This window comes from Pelodiscus sinensis, chromosome 8 (genome assembly GCF_049634645.1).
Source record: "Pelodiscus sinensis isolate JC-2024 chromosome 8, ASM4963464v1, whole genome shotgun sequence".
Classification (NCBI taxonomy): Eukaryota; Metazoa; Chordata; order Testudines; family Trionychidae; genus Pelodiscus; species Pelodiscus sinensis.
In genome coordinates this window covers 43,095,002-43,112,861 of record NC_134718.1, presented here as the reverse complement: position 1 = coordinate 43,112,861, position 17,860 = coordinate 43,095,002, and the positions used below count along the sequence as shown (strand labels likewise).

The 17,860-nt window shown below is 39.5% G+C and overlaps 1 protein-coding gene across 10 annotated transcripts in view; it reads right to left on the bottom strand.

Annotated features, from left to right (window-relative positions):
* Positions 1-10,137: 10,137 nt before the first annotated feature.
* Positions 10,138-17,860, bottom strand: part of CPEB3 (cytoplasmic polyadenylation element binding protein 3) — a 186,834-nt gene continuing 179,111 nt past the window's right edge. For all 10 annotated transcript variants that reach the window (XM_075935178.1, XM_075935180.1, XM_075935187.1 and 7 more), the window contains one exon: positions 10,138-15,724. In XM_075935178.1, coding sequence (XP_075791293.1) covers positions 15,497-15,724 — 228 coding nt within the window. In that variant the 3' untranslated portion in view covers positions 10,138-15,496. The remainder of the gene's footprint in view (positions 15,725-17,860) is intronic.

Genomic DNA, 17,860 nt, shown 5'->3' with positions numbered 1-17,860 from the left:
AAGATTTATGTCCCTGGTGCTGCAGGAGGGAAAAGGCATTGGGTTATAGCAGGGGGGCTGAGGTTGCCTGGCTCTGAGGGAGGGGTGGGGCATTGGGTTAAAGCAGGGAGGCTCGGGATGCCTAGCTCTGGGAGAGGGGAAGGGCATTAAAGCAGGGGGCTGGGGGAGTTGTACCTAGCTCTAGGGGAGGGGAAGGGCATAGGTTGGAGCGGGGGGGTTTGGGGTGCCTGGTTCTGGGGGAGGGGCGGGTACATCGGGTTAGAGCAGAGGGGCCTGGGGGGTACCTGGTATCTGGGGGAGGGAAGGGAAAGGACATTGGGTTGAAGCAGGAGGGAGGGAGGGTGCCTGGCTCTAGGAGAGGGGCGGGTGAATTGGGTTAGAGCAGGGAACTGAGCATTAAAACTTCTGGCTTCTTTCCTTTCCTGTAGGTGGGCAGTGGGTCTGTTGGTTAGATTTGGGGGTTCCAGTCTCTGCTCTGTGAGGACTGTGGGAGCTGGTGCTTGGTGGGGTGGGCAGGGGAAAGGAAGGGATTCTGGGAAGCAGGATTCCTGGGTTCCTTTTCTAGCCAGGCCATGTCTCCCCTCAGTGCCTTTAACTTCACATTAGTGTACTTGTGTTTCAGTAAATATTGTATTGGCAATTTTTGTTTGATTTGTTAAGCCAAAACAAAAAAAATAGTCAATATAATGGTCGTCTGTTGATGTGTGTTTTAGTAGTTAAATTCCTGGACTGTTATTGCTCATTAAAACTTCTGTCATATGGGTGGAAATCAGATAAATAGTGCATTTTATTAATATCAGCAGAACTGACATAAATGGGGCCTGCATGTTATGTAGTCTTGCCTTAATCTTTGTATTCATGCCCGTCAGTGTGAAAGAAGCTATTTGCATATAGTTACATAAATATTTGCATATATAGCCAATATCTACTGTGTGTGTTGTCCAGAAGAACTCACTTGCATCTTTGGCTATAAATTAATAATCCATAGCAAATCTACATTCCCATTTCATAAGGGATTAAATACATTGGCTTTCCTTTGTACATACAATCACAGAAAAATAGCAACAAAATTAAGTGGCACTAACAGACAAGTTTGGCAGTAAAATTGTTTCGTTTTCAGCTATAAAAGGATTATTGAGCAGTAAAGATTTTTAAAAAATTGAAAATGAATACACAGCATTTTGATACAATGAAAATTAAACTGCCAAAACTTTGCCAATTCCATCATCTTCAGGCATAAATTGCATCGAGAATTAACTTCAGACTTTGCAGTTCAAATCATTGCTGAGGAAGCTTCCCGAGCCCACAGTGGCCTTTGTTTGAGTACTGACGCCAAACATTTAAGTCAGTTTTGAGCCTGACGTGTAGGAAACTATTTGCTTTTATGCCTACAGCCTGGTTTGCAGCAATAAATACAATAGGAAGGATTAGTTAGTTTCTGAACCCAGTTTTGGCCACATCTTAGAATTTCCTAAATGCGTATGATTTGAGGCAGACCATTCATATACCTTTCTGTAATTGATGGAATGAGACACAGTATTATGAAGTTATGGGAAGGCCTTTAACACAAATATCCCAGAGAAAAGAGAAGGCCCTGGCAGTATGCCTTAACTCTTGCTTCTTGGATGCTGAATTATTTTGGAAAACTGCAGTTTGCACTCCCTTTACCAGTTATCATCTCTGAAGATCTTATCCACAGTGTGCACGCCGCAGCCCAGAGTTGAGCAGGACTTTCTCTGCAGTTGTATTTCTGGGTTGCCACGGGCCCCTCTGGATCCTGGCACCAGAACAGAGGAGGAAGGCACTTTCACTTGTGCTGTCAGTGACTCACTCCTGCTGATCCAAATACAGAGAGGGCAGGATTTGGGCCAGGGAAGTAGATCAGGACAAGGCGTTGGGTCTGGGACTGGTGGCTGGCTGGGAAAGGGGAGGGGGGAGCAGCAGGTACAGAGTGGAGAGGAAAAGGGGTGAGGCCCCAGAACTGACCTCACCACATGGGAAATTGGGAGGGGGTGGGGAGAATTCATTTGAATGTGTGGCAAAAGCTGGAATCTCTGCATCATCTGGCAGCCAGCAAGAGCTTCTGCAGCTAGGAGCTAGAATCATGTTTCTGTATTCAATTGGCAGAGTTGGCAACATTAATTGTCACAGGCACGGTGGAGAAGAGGCAAGGAAAGCACAAATTTCAAACAAGAAACTAAAAAAATCTCATGACTTTTTTTGGTCTAGTCTGCTGATTTCTGAACCTGTAGGGTCAGTACAAGGGGGAAGAGACAATCATGTTCATGTTCCTGACAAGTGTCAGGAAGGGATGGTTTCAGCCTGGCTATGTATGCTCAGCTTGCATGTGTAAGAGGCATTTCCATTTAAGATCTATACAAGATACAAAACAGTGACAGTCCCTCCCTGTGTCTACCAGCTGGCTATTTACTATGGACATAAAGTAAGCAGAGCAGAAACTGAAAAAGCAGTGCAGGCATTTGTTTGCACAAAGAAATGGGAGTGGAATGGCTACACCTAAACAATTCTGTGTTTGTTGCGCTCAGGCCAACAGCCAAAAGACCTGTAATATCAACATAGATTAAGAAAGTAAAAAAAAATAATTAACGAGCCATTTAAAGGGTGTGTAGGAGAAACCTGATGTAAAGGAACACGTTAGTGTCCTGTTAACATCCAACCACTATGCGTGTTAACACTAACAATTTCCTACTTGATCTTTGCTGCCTCCACCAGCAATGGGCAACCTCGGTTCATGAGTGGGCTGCATGAGTGGCCTAGGCCTTCCTTCATCTCTGTGGACTGCAAGATTGTCATAACCAAGATGGTCTCCCAGGAAAGGGTAGTTTTGCTCACTGTGCTTGTGTAGCAAGTGCTTGCAGCGTGTGCCCATTGAACTGTAGCAGCACTTTGATTGGATGAAGAGGCGCACATGGCTCTCACAGTCAATGTTTGCAGTCAGCATGCACCTCACTTCATGTGCCCTTGCTGTAGGACCATGTCACTTTAGTAATAAGGGTAGAAAAAACTTGCAGGCATAAACCAGTGGCAGCTGGCAACCTTGCACGTGGGTAACAGTAAATACAATGTCTAACAGGCCACATATAGAACCCCAATGGGCCTCATGTGGCCCCCGGGCTGCAGGTTGCCCACCACTGATCTACAGTGTTCTGCATTCTCCATGTTGATTAAATTTCCTTAATCTATCATGTGATGCTTGTGCCCCTCCAGAAGTCAGTTATCTTCTGTGCAGAGTTTAGAAGCTTTGATAAGCTTCAAAAGCATCTTCTGTCCTCCAATAATTTCCAGAGTATGTCTAAACACAAAGACACTAGTGTCCTCTATTAGAAGTATGATCAGCTATAGTGCCACCTTGCTGCGGCAGTTTTACTTTCATATTAATTTGGTCACAGACATTTCCTTAATACAGTGGTCCCCAAACTTTTGGGGCTGCCAGGCGCCCAGAGGCAGGGCCACTTATGCACTGGGCACCCGGGGGCGGGGCTTGCACATGCGCCCAGGGGCAGGGCCACACACGCGCCCAGAGGCAGGGCCACCCATACGCTGCGTGCCCAGTGCCGGTGCCACCCATGTGCTGCACTCCTGGGGCCGGCACCGCTCCTGTGCCACATGCCCGGGACGGTGATGCTCATACGCCATGTGCCCAGGGGCCGGCACCACCCATATGCCGTGCGCCCAGGCCCAGCCCATGCACCACATGACATGGGGCGGGGCTGGCCCCAATCACTCAGCGGGAGCACAGAAATGGCTTGGCGGGTGCCATGGCACCCACAAGGCACTGCGGCACCCACAGGCACCGCATTGGGGACCACTGTCGTAATCATTTTGCACACTGTTGAACTCACTATAATTTATTCAATTTCACTTTTTTGTGTCTCATCGTGGGTACTCACCATACAGTAGGTATTTAAATTCCTCTTAAAGATCCACTTTTGCTAAGTTGTCTACAATCAGGGGCAGATATAGGGCAGGGCGAACGGGGCGGCCGTCCCGGGCCCTGCACTTCAGAAAGCCCCGCAAAACGGTCATCTGCCCCGTCTACAATGGTAGCAAATCAAATACAGGTTGAACTTCTTGTGCCAAACCCCCTAGACGCAGGCTGTGTCTAGACTGGCCAGTTTTTCTGGAAAACCAGCCGCTTTTCCGGAAAAACTTGCCAGCTGTCTACACTGGCCGCTTGAATTTCCGCAAAAGCACGGACTTCCTACTGTAAGAAATCAGTGCTTCTTGCAGAAATACTATTCTGCTCCCGTTCAGGCAAAAGCCCCTTTTGTGTAAAACTTTTGCGCAAAAGGGCCGGAGTAGACAGCTCAGATTTGTTTTCCACAAAAAAGCCCCGATCATGAAAATGGCGATCGGGGATTTTTTGTGGAAAAGCGCGTCTAGATTGGCACGGACACTCTTCCACAAAAAGTGTTTTTGCAGAAAAGCATCCGTGCCAATCTAGACGCTCTGTTCCAAAAATGCTTTTAACGGAAAACTTTTCCGGTAAAACCATTTCTGGAAAATCATGCCAATCTAGATGCTTAATTAAATGGACTTATGGACACAAATATGCATAATTCAAAGATGCTTGGGACAAATGACCTCAGGTAAGCAACCTATCAATTGTAATAGTATAATCCTCTGGGTCTGTATATCTTATTCTGGTAAATGTATCATGTTTGGGTGTAAAGTTAGATATATGGAGTATGGAATGGTTTTAAAAGTGCAAAGGCAAGCCATCAAGGGTGTTTCCCTCAAGGTCTGGTCAGCTGCAAGCAGCCTCTTTTGTACTTTAAGTCTTAGCAGTAGTTGGTACTATAGGAAGCCATGTAATTTCCACTCCCCCAAGACATGCACACACTGGTAGGGCCTGATCAGCTGTGATTTTTCCATGTAAAGGTGGAATGTAGAAACAAAATTCCCACCCAAAGATGGAATCTATAAAGCAATGGGAAGCTAGCAGTTTTTGTCTTTGGTTATCCTCTTAGGTATGCCATGCCAGCCAAAGACCCCAGGAAAAAGGAGACTTCTCTGGTTTGAAGGCTTAGCTGGAACAATAACAGTTTTAGGGTGAGTTTGTAATAAGTTTGTGCTGAGACTGGAGTGTAGAATTAGCTAAGCATTTTCTGTTATTTTAAAGTTGTAATCCTCTTTGCCTGCTTTCAATTATAACCTCATAAATCCTTCTGCTTGCACTTAAAAAAATCACTTTTGTTTACTATCAAGCCCAGTGTAAATAATTATCTGGGGGAGCAATCAGTGGGTACATCCGATGTGTGGGAGGGGCAAGGCAGAGATCTCTGCTCTGTGCCTTGGCTGGAATCAGACCAGGGCTACGCCTAGACTGGCATGATTTTCCGGAAATGCTTTTAACGGAAAAGGTTTCCATTAAAAGCATTTTTGGAAAAGAGCGTCTAGATTGGCACGGATGCTTTTCCGCAAAAGCACTTTTTGCGGAAAAGCATCCGTGCCAATCTAGACACGCTTTTCCGCAAAAAAAGCCCCGATTGCCATTTTCGCGATCGAGGCTTTTTGCGCAAAACAAATCTGAGCTGTCTACACTGGCCCTTTTGTGCAAAAGTTTTGCACAAAAGAGACTTTTGCCCAAACGGGAGCAACATAGTATTTCCACGAAAAGCACTGATTTCTTACAGTAGGAAGTCAGTGCTTTTGCGGAAATTCAAGCAGCCAGTGTAGACAGCTGGCAAGTTTTTCCAGAAAAGCGGCTGATTTTCCAGAAAAACTGGCCAATCTAGTGTGTTGGCCCAGCAGGACAGGGTGGTGAGAAACCCCAGAGAACAAGGCAAGTGTCAATGGCTTTGTCAGCATTCTTAAAAGAACCCCCAGGGATTTTCTGTGACCTTACCCCATCACGGCTCTATTAACAGCAACTCTCTGGTCTGAAAATATCTGTGATCTGGTGTGGATGTGGAAAGCTAGTAGCCAGGAGTCCTGAGAGCCTGGAGGCCCAGTAAAATCCCACAGTCTGGTCCCGAGGGTGCTGGACCAGGGAAGTCCAACATGTAGTATAAAAAAAATCTGGGTCTTGTTCCTCTTCCCCTAACCTCCTTTAACCTGATTATCTGTCCTTACACTGCAAGTTCCATGGGGGTTAAGGATCATTCCTTCTTGGAGACACTTCGCACAAGCTGGTACTACCATAAGTAAGTAATTCACCAACATCTCCCTAGTCCAGTATGCAAACAGTCCAGATGACAAACTGAGTCAGGGCAGAAGGAAGCAGTGTGGCCTATCAGTTGCTGAGAGTCATAAGACTTGAATTCCCTCCCCTGTCCCTGAGCTCTGCCATTGACCTGTGTGTGATTTTATCCCTAGGAGAATTTTTCTCTCTTCTTCCAGGTCTGTAAAGAAGGGAGGGGAGAAGCAGGGGTGCCATTTCAGATTTTGGCAAAGAGGCGGGAGGGACTTGTGCATGCCCTGATGGTGGGGGAGAAAAGAGTGAAAGCATAGGGTGGCAGATGAGGACAGCAGCGTCAGCAGTGTTACTGAGCATGCGCAGTACAAGCCAAGCAGCAAATGGGGGGATGACCAATTCCATTTGCTCTTCCCACATGCACATATCACCTCTTTCTAGGGCTACTAAGGCCCCGGAACTCTAATTTTTGGGGCTGATAACTTAGATATAGTGCTCCTGTCAGCTGTCTACATAAAAGAAAGAAAAATTAAATAAATATTAGACCCACTCAGCTCTATAATTAACATTCTGATATCTTGTGGCAAGTCACTTAAGGGACACTGATTAGCCTTACAAATTTAGTCTTGCTCTCTCTGCAACTAGTGAGAAAGTGAGTGAGCAAACGAATGCGTGCCTGACTATCAGGTCTCCCGGGTGCACTCTCAGCTCTGGAATTGGGTTTATATCACAGGGCAGATACATTTGGGCTCTTTATAAGATCAGAATTGCCATACTAGGTCCATCTAGCCCCATATCCTGTTTCCAACAGTAGCCAATGCCTGGTGTTTCAGAAGGCATCAACAGAAGAGGCATTCATCATGTGACTCTGTTGCCCACTCTCAGCTTTTGGCATACAGAAACTAGGGACACTATTTGTGCCCATTTGGCTAGTAGTCATTGATGGACCTAGCCTCCTTGAACTTATTTTGTCTTCACTGGAACCCTGTTGCAGTTGAGGCCTTTCCACCAACTCCTGGCAAAAAGTTCCACAGAATGACTGAAGAAATAATTTGTTTTAAATCTACTGCCTATAAATTTAATTTAATTCTAGTGTTATGTTAGTGAAGGAGTAAATTATTCTATTTTTCCAAACCATTCATGATTTTCTAGAACTCTAACCTATCTCCCCCTTTCCTGTCCTTTAGTCATTTCTTTGCCAACCTGAAAAATCCCTGTCTTGTTAATCTCTCCTCATATAGAAGCTGTTCCTTACCCCTAATCATTTCTATTGCCTTTTCTGTACCTTTTCCAAATCCAATATATCTTTTTTTAGATAGGGTGACCAAATCTGCAGACAGTATTCAAGATGTGGGCATACCATGACTTTAAAATAGAGGCAGTATGGCATTTTTTGTCTTATATAGTCCTTTCCTAATGATTCCCAATATTCTGTTAGTTTTTTGAATTCCACTGCACATTGAGCAGATGTTTTCAGGGAACTATCGATAATGATTCCAAGATCTCTTTCTTGAGTGGTAACATCTGTTTTAGATCCCATTATTTTTTATGTTGGGATACACATTTTTTATCAAAAGCCCTGCAAATTTGTGGATTTCTGCTTTATATCCACAGGTATCCATATCTGTCGATCATTTTTGCAGATGCAGATGCAAATTTTGTATCCACACAGGGCTCTACTCATCTGCTGGTGTGGCGCAAGGAATCCAGAGTAATAGCTCAACAGAAATCGCTCTCCCCCACTATGCTGCTACTAATGTTAGCAGATGCATAAACCAGCCCACAGTGGTGCTTCAGTAGCTGATAGAAATGCAGCTTGTACACCATGCGGAGGATCATCATAGTTATATGCTACTTACCTGTCTGCACTTTAGAGCTCATTTATTAGTGGAAATATATTTTAGCAGAATTACCTACTCATATTTAGCTATGAAGCACCCAACACCTATGGTTTCACGGAGAAAAGTGCAAAATATTTATTGCCAGGATTTCTCAATTATTGGGGACCAGTCAGAACCATTAAAAACTATGTCCAGGGGAACATTCCCATCTCCAGTGTCTCTGGCTGTTCACACAAGTTTCAAATATTTTCACATAAGAGTAGTCTGCTTATTTTCCTGTATCCAAGAGTGAGCCATTTATTTTCATGTGGCTAAGCAGGGGTGCATGTCATCTAGTCTACCATAATGCATGCCCAGTGAGGCTCAACACACTGAGGTAGTAATACAGAATACGGACCTGGCCCAAGTAATCTCGCCAGGTTTTTGCATAACTTTTTGGAACAGTCATATTCCAACTACAATCCCAGCCTGTTTCCAATTATACACCCCTCAGTCTTGTAATTTTTAGTGCAAATAATTTTAGCAGAATATTGTGCTATTCTGATACAATCAATCACAAAGAGCCAGTAGCAAAGAGTGGTTCTTATGTCACTTGTGTTTTTGCTGCTGACATAACAGGATTCAGGTGGTATTTTGGTCCCTTATGGCATGTTACAGCTGATGTAAAATACAGCAACCATCATGCTGTTTTAGCTTAGCCCAGGAGGACCAGCTCTGCATAGAGGCTGCACAAGGACTGGTGGAGTGTAAAGGTGAGTTTACCAGGTAAGAACAAGAGCCCCTTTTAAAGAAAATATTTTACGTTGCTCTAGTAGGTTATTTCACTTGATTTTTTCTCACTGTTTCAATCCTCAAAACACAAAGCACAAACTAAATACATAGTAAGACAATTGTCTCTTGTTGATCAGTCTATAGCTGGTGTGAAGCTATAGACACAGCTTCGTGCAATGGAAACTAAATATCTGGTATTTGTTGGCTTCTCTGAATGTACCTCAAGAGTTTATTTCAGGATGTTAGGGGTAGTGGGAAAAACTCCTAGAAGTGGTAGGTGTTAAAATGAGACCCTCTCTCAGGTTCTTATGAAACAGATAATTTTACAGCCTCTCACTAAACACTACTGAAAGTTTTCCCAATCTGCAGCATAGGAACATATTGAACAATATTCATTCCTGTCAAAAACTGCCATATAGGCTTTTCACAAAGTAACCTACACTTACCTCTTGGGCATGTTTATAAACTCCATACTATGGGGGAACTTGGATTTTGTCACATTGTGTATGCTCCCAAGCATGTTTGAAAGTAGTATCAGAAACTTTGAATACTGATATGCACATTAATCACCTTTCTAGGGGAAAACTACTAAATCTACTTACTTACATGTCTGTGATATTACTTACATTTCTGTGATATTACTGAAAGCTGAAGAAATCCATTCTGCATGACTCTGTTGGTACCAAAACATATTTGGTATCGATATAGTTGAAAGTTAACCATGTTTTGTCCATTTACTAATTCCATATAAAGTTAACATTTCTATATTCAGCTTCAGTTTAATTCAATTTAATACCTGAGGATATGTCTACACCGTGGGATAAGGTCAAATTAATATATGCAACTTCAGCTACATTAATTGCACAGCTTAATTCAAAGTACGTTAACTCAACTTTTGGCACAGGCCACACTGCAGGAAGTCAAAGGGAGCACTCTCTCCCTTCAACTTCCCTTACTCCTTGTGGAAACAGGACTACTGGCATTGACTAGAGTGCCCCTTTCTGTTTAAATTAACATGTCTTCACTAGACCCACTAATTCAAACCCTGGAAGATCAACAGCGGCAGATTTGATATTCTCTGTATTGTAGACATACCCTTAATGTCCAATTTAATAGCGATATGGGGAAATTTCAGGCATAATCAAATTAATTTGGATATTGAAAGAGGGGAAAAGATGAAGTGGAGCTCAAACCAAAAGAAAAAAACAACTAACTAATGTAGGTTTTTGTGCATGTGAGCAGGTGTATTTTGTTCAACTAATCAATAGAGGATTATAGAATAAGTTCTGGGTTTTAAAACCCATCATATAACCCCATAATACATTTCCCAAGCTTTCCTTAGAATATACAAAAGATGACAAATGTCAGTACTTCATACAACTAGATTTAATAAGTTGTTATTACAGAAAAAATAAAGTCCAAACTACAAAGTTTAAGCAGTTGTAAGCAATAGCAGCATTGAGCTCCATGTTTAGTCACAGTACTGCAGTTCCATACAAGCATTAGTCCAAGCCAAAAAAGTAGAAGCCTTGTTAGGATTACTAGCAAAAACAATCCAAGAACATGTAATAAAAGTACAGTACATTTAAAATCAGCTGAAAAACAACTACAGAGATCTTAGCTGTGAATACTCTAAAAGTTATGCCCATTATTTTGACAGCAAAATTACAAATACCTAATACTTTATACCCCAACAGAACTACATCCAGAAAAAAATAGCTGAAATGATTATCCCATATTAGCACCCTGGTTTTCTACTTGTTGGTAAGTTTTGTTTCTATATAAATTTAAATGTGCCAGAATTGTATGATCATTTATAGTTCCTGACCAGCTACCCATTTGGGGTATAGAGTAGTTACCAACATGAATATAAAATACTCTGTGGTATGACAACACTATAGCCGCTGAGATTAAGAAGAAAGTGTGTCCGGTTTAAAAAAAGAAAAGTTGACATCATACAAACCAGTGTAAGAAGCAACTACGTACAAGCCAGATTAAACAAAAGAGAAATTTGTACAAATCTGTGACTAATCTTTCACTCATATCTTGCAAGTAGAGATGTCACAATACTGAAATATTAACATGGGAGCTTTTCCCACTTAAGCGCTTTTTTTAAAAAACTACTAACAGATAGTGAAACCAGCAAGTTATTTGCTAACAGCATATTTGCAATACAATTTATTTTACCCCCTGAAAGCTATAAAACACAAGCATGTAGGCAGAAATCTAAGCATAAACTTTGCACCACTTAAGAAATTCTTTTATTCCCTCTTCAATCCTTAGTCTCCTTTATATTCGCAATTTGTATGTAATCCAACCCTAATTTGAGTCTAAACTTTACCTCACTATTCTAGCAACCTAGTCTATACATTACTTATGCAACTGAATACACAAAGGACGCACACAATGGCCTAGCTCTGGACACATTTCTTTCTACAAGTTATAGGTGACCTCTATCACAACATTATAAATTAGTTATGAAAGGTCATCAATAAACCAGCTGAAATAACTGATCTATCCAGGGAAAGTCATTGTATGCTCTGTTTATGCAACACCAGTTTCAAGCTGGATTGTTTTAGGCACCAGAGTAAAGAGTCACTGGCTCTGGGATGTGAGTTCTGCCAGGAAAATAGGGAAAGGGAAGGGTACACGAGCAGGGGGTGAAGAGAAAGTGAAGAGACTTTTTCATATGCCAGAGACTGAAAAGACAAAGACAAAAAAGAAAAGCAAATAAAACTGACAAAGATGAAGGAGCAAACAAACTAACTGTCTGATGTAGTGGTGATATGGGTTACTGCATTGCTAGCATAAAGTGACATGCATTATTTTGCATTAATCATGTGGCTACCCACAACACTTCTCTTACATCTGTTCCTTGCCATCAATGAAAAATTATATATATATAAAAAACGTTATTCAGGATGGGACCAGTAAGTAAATAAAAATGGTGGCAGAACACACTGATGAAAGGGGGTAGGTCTGATTTTAGGACATTGAACTGAAGACAGACTGTTTTAAAGAAGAGATTAAATAAGTTCATGATAAAAAAGGAATGGAGCATTATGCTGAACAGATAGGGTCATAAACCCACTATTTCAGTAGATTTTAGTTTATTATAATAGCAATAGCATTTATCAGCATTGGTGTTGTATAAATCTAGATAGTGAACTGGTACTGTGACATCCCTATTATTTCCCTAAATCATATTGATAAAGGAAAAGGCTTTTCAAAATATCACATTTTCTGCTTCATTCTGTCATTTTATTGCCCAATTATTCATTACATTTTCCAATCACTTTATATAAACAACCAAGTTCATCATTGCCACACTATTGTAAACCACATCAGCAAGTTAATACATAAAGCTTTGCATTTCAAAAACTAGACACTTTAGTAACAATATTACAAAGGTTTTAGCTTCAAAAATAACTGAAAATGAAAAAAATAAACTTTTAAAGAATTAGCATCATAAAATTAATTTATTCCAAGTAAAAATACAAAATAATATTAATGACATTGACCAGATATGAAAGTCTCTCCCAGAAATAACTATATTAATGGTTGAGAAAGCACTCCTTAAAGAAAATATGAAATAAAAATGAAAAATATGTAAATATGTTTAATTTTCTCTTAGCAAAAAATCTTTCTAAAAATAACAATGAAAATTTGTCTCAGTACAAAGGCTACATTACTATTGAAAATATACCAGCATGAAGAAAAGGTACATATTTGACAGTAGAAAAATGATCTTAGTGAATCACAATGTCTAAAGTTTGCAATGAAAATAAATCTGCAATAAAGATTTATGCCTTTTTTCTTTTCATTTTTCTTTTTTTATACAAACAGTACAAACAGTATTGCACATAACAACAAATAGTCGAGGTTAGGTTAGCCTTCAAAATAATCGACTAGTTCAAGTCTCACAACAGAAAAGGCCACATTAGGACCTATTGTACCCAGGGGCTTCTTAATCAAGTTGCAGTTCAGAACACCTTATTTTAAAAAATATTTCTGAAGGACCCTCTTAATAGAACATTAATAACTCAGGGGCACATTCATGTACAAAACAAAAGGGAGCATGTTATAATTTAATAAACTAAAAAAGTTCTCTTTAAAAAATACAAACAGAAGAACTCTCACAATTCTGGTCAGTCGTGCATAATCACACTTGATTATAAATATACAAATTAAGGGAAAATTTCTTCACCTTCTATTCACAACTTTCAGCACCAAATGGAGTTTGTGTTTACACATTATCTTTATGACAGCTTTGTTCTTTAGTTTTAATCCAACCTTATGCTGTACTGTACATCTTCAGCTCTCTCTCTCTCTTTCTCTCTCTCTCTCTCTGGGGTATGTGTGTACATGAAAGAGGGGAATTTCTTCAAAAAGATTTACTTCTTTCACATAATTAGGTAGATTTCTGTACGTTAGTTATGATCTTTAATATTACAGTTATAAAGCTTTAACTTCATTTTCAAAAAACGCAAATAAGCATGAAAAAAATAAAGTTACCCATCTGTTAAATCATTTTCTTGCAGAATTAAATTAATATATATTTTTCTGAATAAACTTACTTAGAAAATATCATTTTCTTTCCTATATTTCAAAATTGAGGTATTGCAAAAGATCATGTCAGTCAGAAAGCATGCCTTTTTCTTTAAAAAAAATCATTGGCCGACTGTTGAAAACTGTCTAGATACAAAAAGTAGTGCATAACAAAATGTCTTTTACAGATGAAAAAAAAAAAAGAAGACATCTGGGCTGGAAAAAACAATATCACCAAAAAGCCCAGAAGTAACCTTGAAAGGGATAATTATAATAAGCATTTTAAACCAGTAAAAAACTATTCTTTCTTTTTCAAAAACAGAAAAATTTCTTTCAAAGCCAGTAATTGCAACTACACGTTGACAAAAAAAAAAAAACCTTACTAAATTAGACACAAATAAGGACATCACAACAAACAAAACCCAGAACATTTAAATCTACTCTGCGGTATTATATCCAGTCTGATTGTCCCCAGAACTGCAAAACAAAGTGGGGAAGGGAGGGGAAAAAACAGTGTACACATTCTCACAATCATAAGTACACCAAGTGTGTTTATACGCTATTATCTACAGTCCCATAGGACATGCTAAATAAATGTCTACTGTGTTAGCAGGTCTTAATTGTATTCAAGCATCACAGGATACATCCAGGGATCAAAGAGTTAACGCCATACCCAAAAAGCCGACATCTCGTGTTAACTTGTGTGCAGACATTTCTTTAGCACCCCACTTATTCCTAACTCTCCTAAAATGTGCCTAGTTTCTCAGTTTGAGTGTCTATCTAATCGGTAGTGTATGTAAGCTAGTATGAGCTCTTTGGTTTTCTGGACAAGGTCTGCAGCTACATAAATGGTGCAAGCATTAGGAGAAAGATTGTAACTAAGAGCTCATGTTTTTGTTTAAATGCCTGTTCTAAACTGTCAAGAGTGTGTTAATATTGAATAAAGAGGTTTTAACAGTGAAGTTTGATCACAGTACTAGACTTAATCACTTTACTATATAAAATAAATTGCACAATATATACCAGAGCACCGCAAAGTACTTCATCTACCATCCACAAATTGTTTTAAGAATATCCTACATCTACTTTTTATATTTGCTGTAATATAGGTCATTCTGTAATGGGCGGATCCTAATTTCAGAAGCATTACATTTATGGAGGCATGCCTTCCTCCAGTCAGTAATTATTTTTTTCCTTTATTCAGTATTTTGTAGCCTACATAGATTCTTAATTTGTGCATTGTGGGCAGGTTTTATATTAACATATATAAAATTTATTGCATGCAGCAACCTGATTAAGTAAACATGCAGTCAAAAATATTGACCTTCCTTGGAAGCTTTCTGTATGCTATACTGATCTCCTTTCAGCAGCCATCACTCTATTTTTAATCACATATTCATTTTTTTAAATTGATACCCTAGCCTGAATAGAGTATTATGGTATTAGTAATACCATTTTAATAGCAGCAAAAGCTATTGCAGCATACATTTACATAACACTAAAAGACCTAAAAAACAAAAAAACAAAAACAAAAAACCCTCAGCAAAACAAAGAAAAGAAATCTGATCCAGCTTATGAGGTATCATCCTTACAAGTCAAAATGGAGAGCAACTAAAGGCTTATTTTCTTTAAGGGTTATTCCTACCTCTAAATGACCCAAACTAATGATTGCTGAATATTTGCTTAAGTTTTTGCTACATCTGCCACCTATTTGTGAGTATTACCTTTGGTAAGTCATCTGCTAGGGGCAAGTCTAAGTTTCTGAAAATAAGTGCATGCTCCAGTTTAAAAATAAAAATAATTATAATAAAAAATCGTCATCACATACACATCAACCCCGTGGTGGCTGATGAGAATGGCAGTCTACGTAATGTCACTAGTGACAAGTCTTGTGTAGGAAATTAAGGTACCAAGCAGATGTTTGTGTGAATCAAAGTGCAAAATCAGTACAGTTACACTCTGCTGGTTTGTATTATACTGGACACAGAGTTCAGTAATGTGACTGTAAATAATAATAATAATAATAATAATAATAATAGTAATAAAAAGACCCATATCTTCATTAAAGTCGAGGACAAATGCACAGATTTCCAGAACACTAAGCCCTGAGGCAGCGCTCTCTTCTTTTCCCCTCGATTTTATCTAATCCAGTACTTGCTGCTGGGTTTAAGCATAGGGTTCAGCTCCAGCGGAATGGGACATGGCGGGGCCGGTCACCTCCCTCCTTCACCAGTGGTTTGTGGAACTCTCGCCCAGCACGAGAGTGTATGCTTGCCCAGCAGTATTCACAGTAATACTGCAAACAGGTAACATTGGCACAGAAGAACGGAGCAAATTTTCCACCACAGCGAGTGCCCTGGCATTCATCACACATCTGATCATCCAACACATATGGCTTCACTTCCACCTGCAATGGGAAAACAAAAATTACTATAGGAAAATAAAATGCTTTATATAGTTCTTTCAAGATCTGGTTAAAGGAACAGTATTTTGATATGTCCTTTTGAAATCTTATTAATGTCTTTCAAGTTACATTGGTTGAACCTCAAAAGGATTTGTGGTTGAGATGCTTATTAAAACCCACTTTAGTATGAAAGTTTGGCAGGAAATCCTATGAAAAAGTTTGCTTTGATAGCTTTCCATACTTCCTGCTTTCAACTAAAACAGAAATATGTGAAACCAGTCTCTCTCTCACACTCAATTTCTGCTTCTGGGTCCAAAAGCCCAAGGATGCAAGTCAGATTTAAGGAGCAGGAAAAAGTTAACTTAAGTTACTGAACCTCAGGGGTTTTTGTACTGAATGGAAAGTAGGGATGATCAGATAAATACAATAATAAAAACCAAAACACCAGCAATAAAAAATTAAATGCATTATCACAATTTGTACAATGTTTGGACAAGTCATTAACTATAAATTCTACAAATGTTTTTAAAATGCAAGCCTGCACACCCAGTATTGTAGGTCCCAATAAATGCCATGCTAATTGGTCCCAATAATCTCTGGCAAAAAGGAATAGAGGAGCTTCTGGAGCAATAATAGAATTAAAGATGCAAGGCAGAATATATCTCTAATTTCTTTTGTCAGGTATAAATGGGCTACATTAGCAATTGATGTCAGTTGAGGGCATTGAGTTGATTATCCTCTTGAAGATAGTCAGGTAGCTGCTAGCAGAATCCTCTCAGTGAGGTATCCTCTCTTTTCAAATCCTTGGCCTGCCAGGGCTTGAATTTGAGAACCTTTTGGTTACTTTGCAAAGCCCATCAGTTTTCATACCATATCTATGGAGGGTGGGGAAAGACCAGAGCTGACTGGGGATTTGTGGAAGTTTTTCATTTGGTATGTTCTTGTACAGTAACTTGGAGGCACTGGTTTAATTAGGGGAAGCTACTGTGGATAGATATTTGAGTTATTTCAGTTGCTGGATTATAATCTATTGGAAATGAATGTGTGCGCCAATATGCTGCATGGGCACATTTTAAACAAATCTCAATCAATTTTACCAGTTAGATCTGGAAATGGCTATACAATATGCAGCCTACAGTAGTTCCACTCAAGCCTTTAATTCTGTCAGAAATTCAATATTTCTGGATACCATCACAAAAATGGCATATATAACCAGGAGAGACTGTAACTGTTTAACAACTTTATGTTCAGTGTTTTGAAAGATATGGGTTTCTCTCTGGTGCTGATCCCTACTACCATCGCAGTGCAGCCTAAGCCAAATCTGAATTATGATCCAGAAGTTATGGCATTTCAGTACATAGCAGGACACACTTACTGCCGTATCCTACAAAAAGGTGCCACTTACATTCCTCACTAAACCCTCTCCTTCCAGAAAAAGCTATCTTTATACATACACAAAGCACATAGTTTTTCTCACTAAATTTTAGCTCATTTTGAGAAGTGCTTTTTGAAATGTATTCCTTTCCAGCTACCTAGATACATACCTTGTAAATAAGGTAAAAGGAACAGAGGAGAGGTGAAAGGAAGAATGAAAAATAGAAACAAAACCCAACCAAACAGTAATGAGGGTAAAATACTCATTTTCTATATAACAGACAGATCATTAGATCTAGGGGTTTTTTTAAATGGCTTTCCTAAGTACATTTAGATGGTAAAACAAGTATAGCTTCTATATTAAGGAAATATTGTCCCTTCTAGGCAAAGGATTCAAACAGTTCATGAATCTATTTCTGTATTAGTAGGAAGATTCTGTTTTTACTTTATGACCAAATAATCTGTTTCATACATTGAGATAGTTATAAAAGATCTGTCATTAAGAAAGTGACCCAGGATGCATATACCCTAAATTTTTTCTTGCTGATGTGTAACCTTGGATTATAGCCACCATCATTATGTTAACCATCAAGCTATTTATCTTGGCAGTTAGCCATATATTTTGATCGGGAATTGGGGTGCACAAGGAAGATTTCTGTTTGAGTGCCAAAGTGGTTTAGCATACTGTTCTCTAACGATATTTCATCACCATAGTATTCCCTGTATACATTTTCATTATTACTTTGACATAGCTTTACTTTAAAA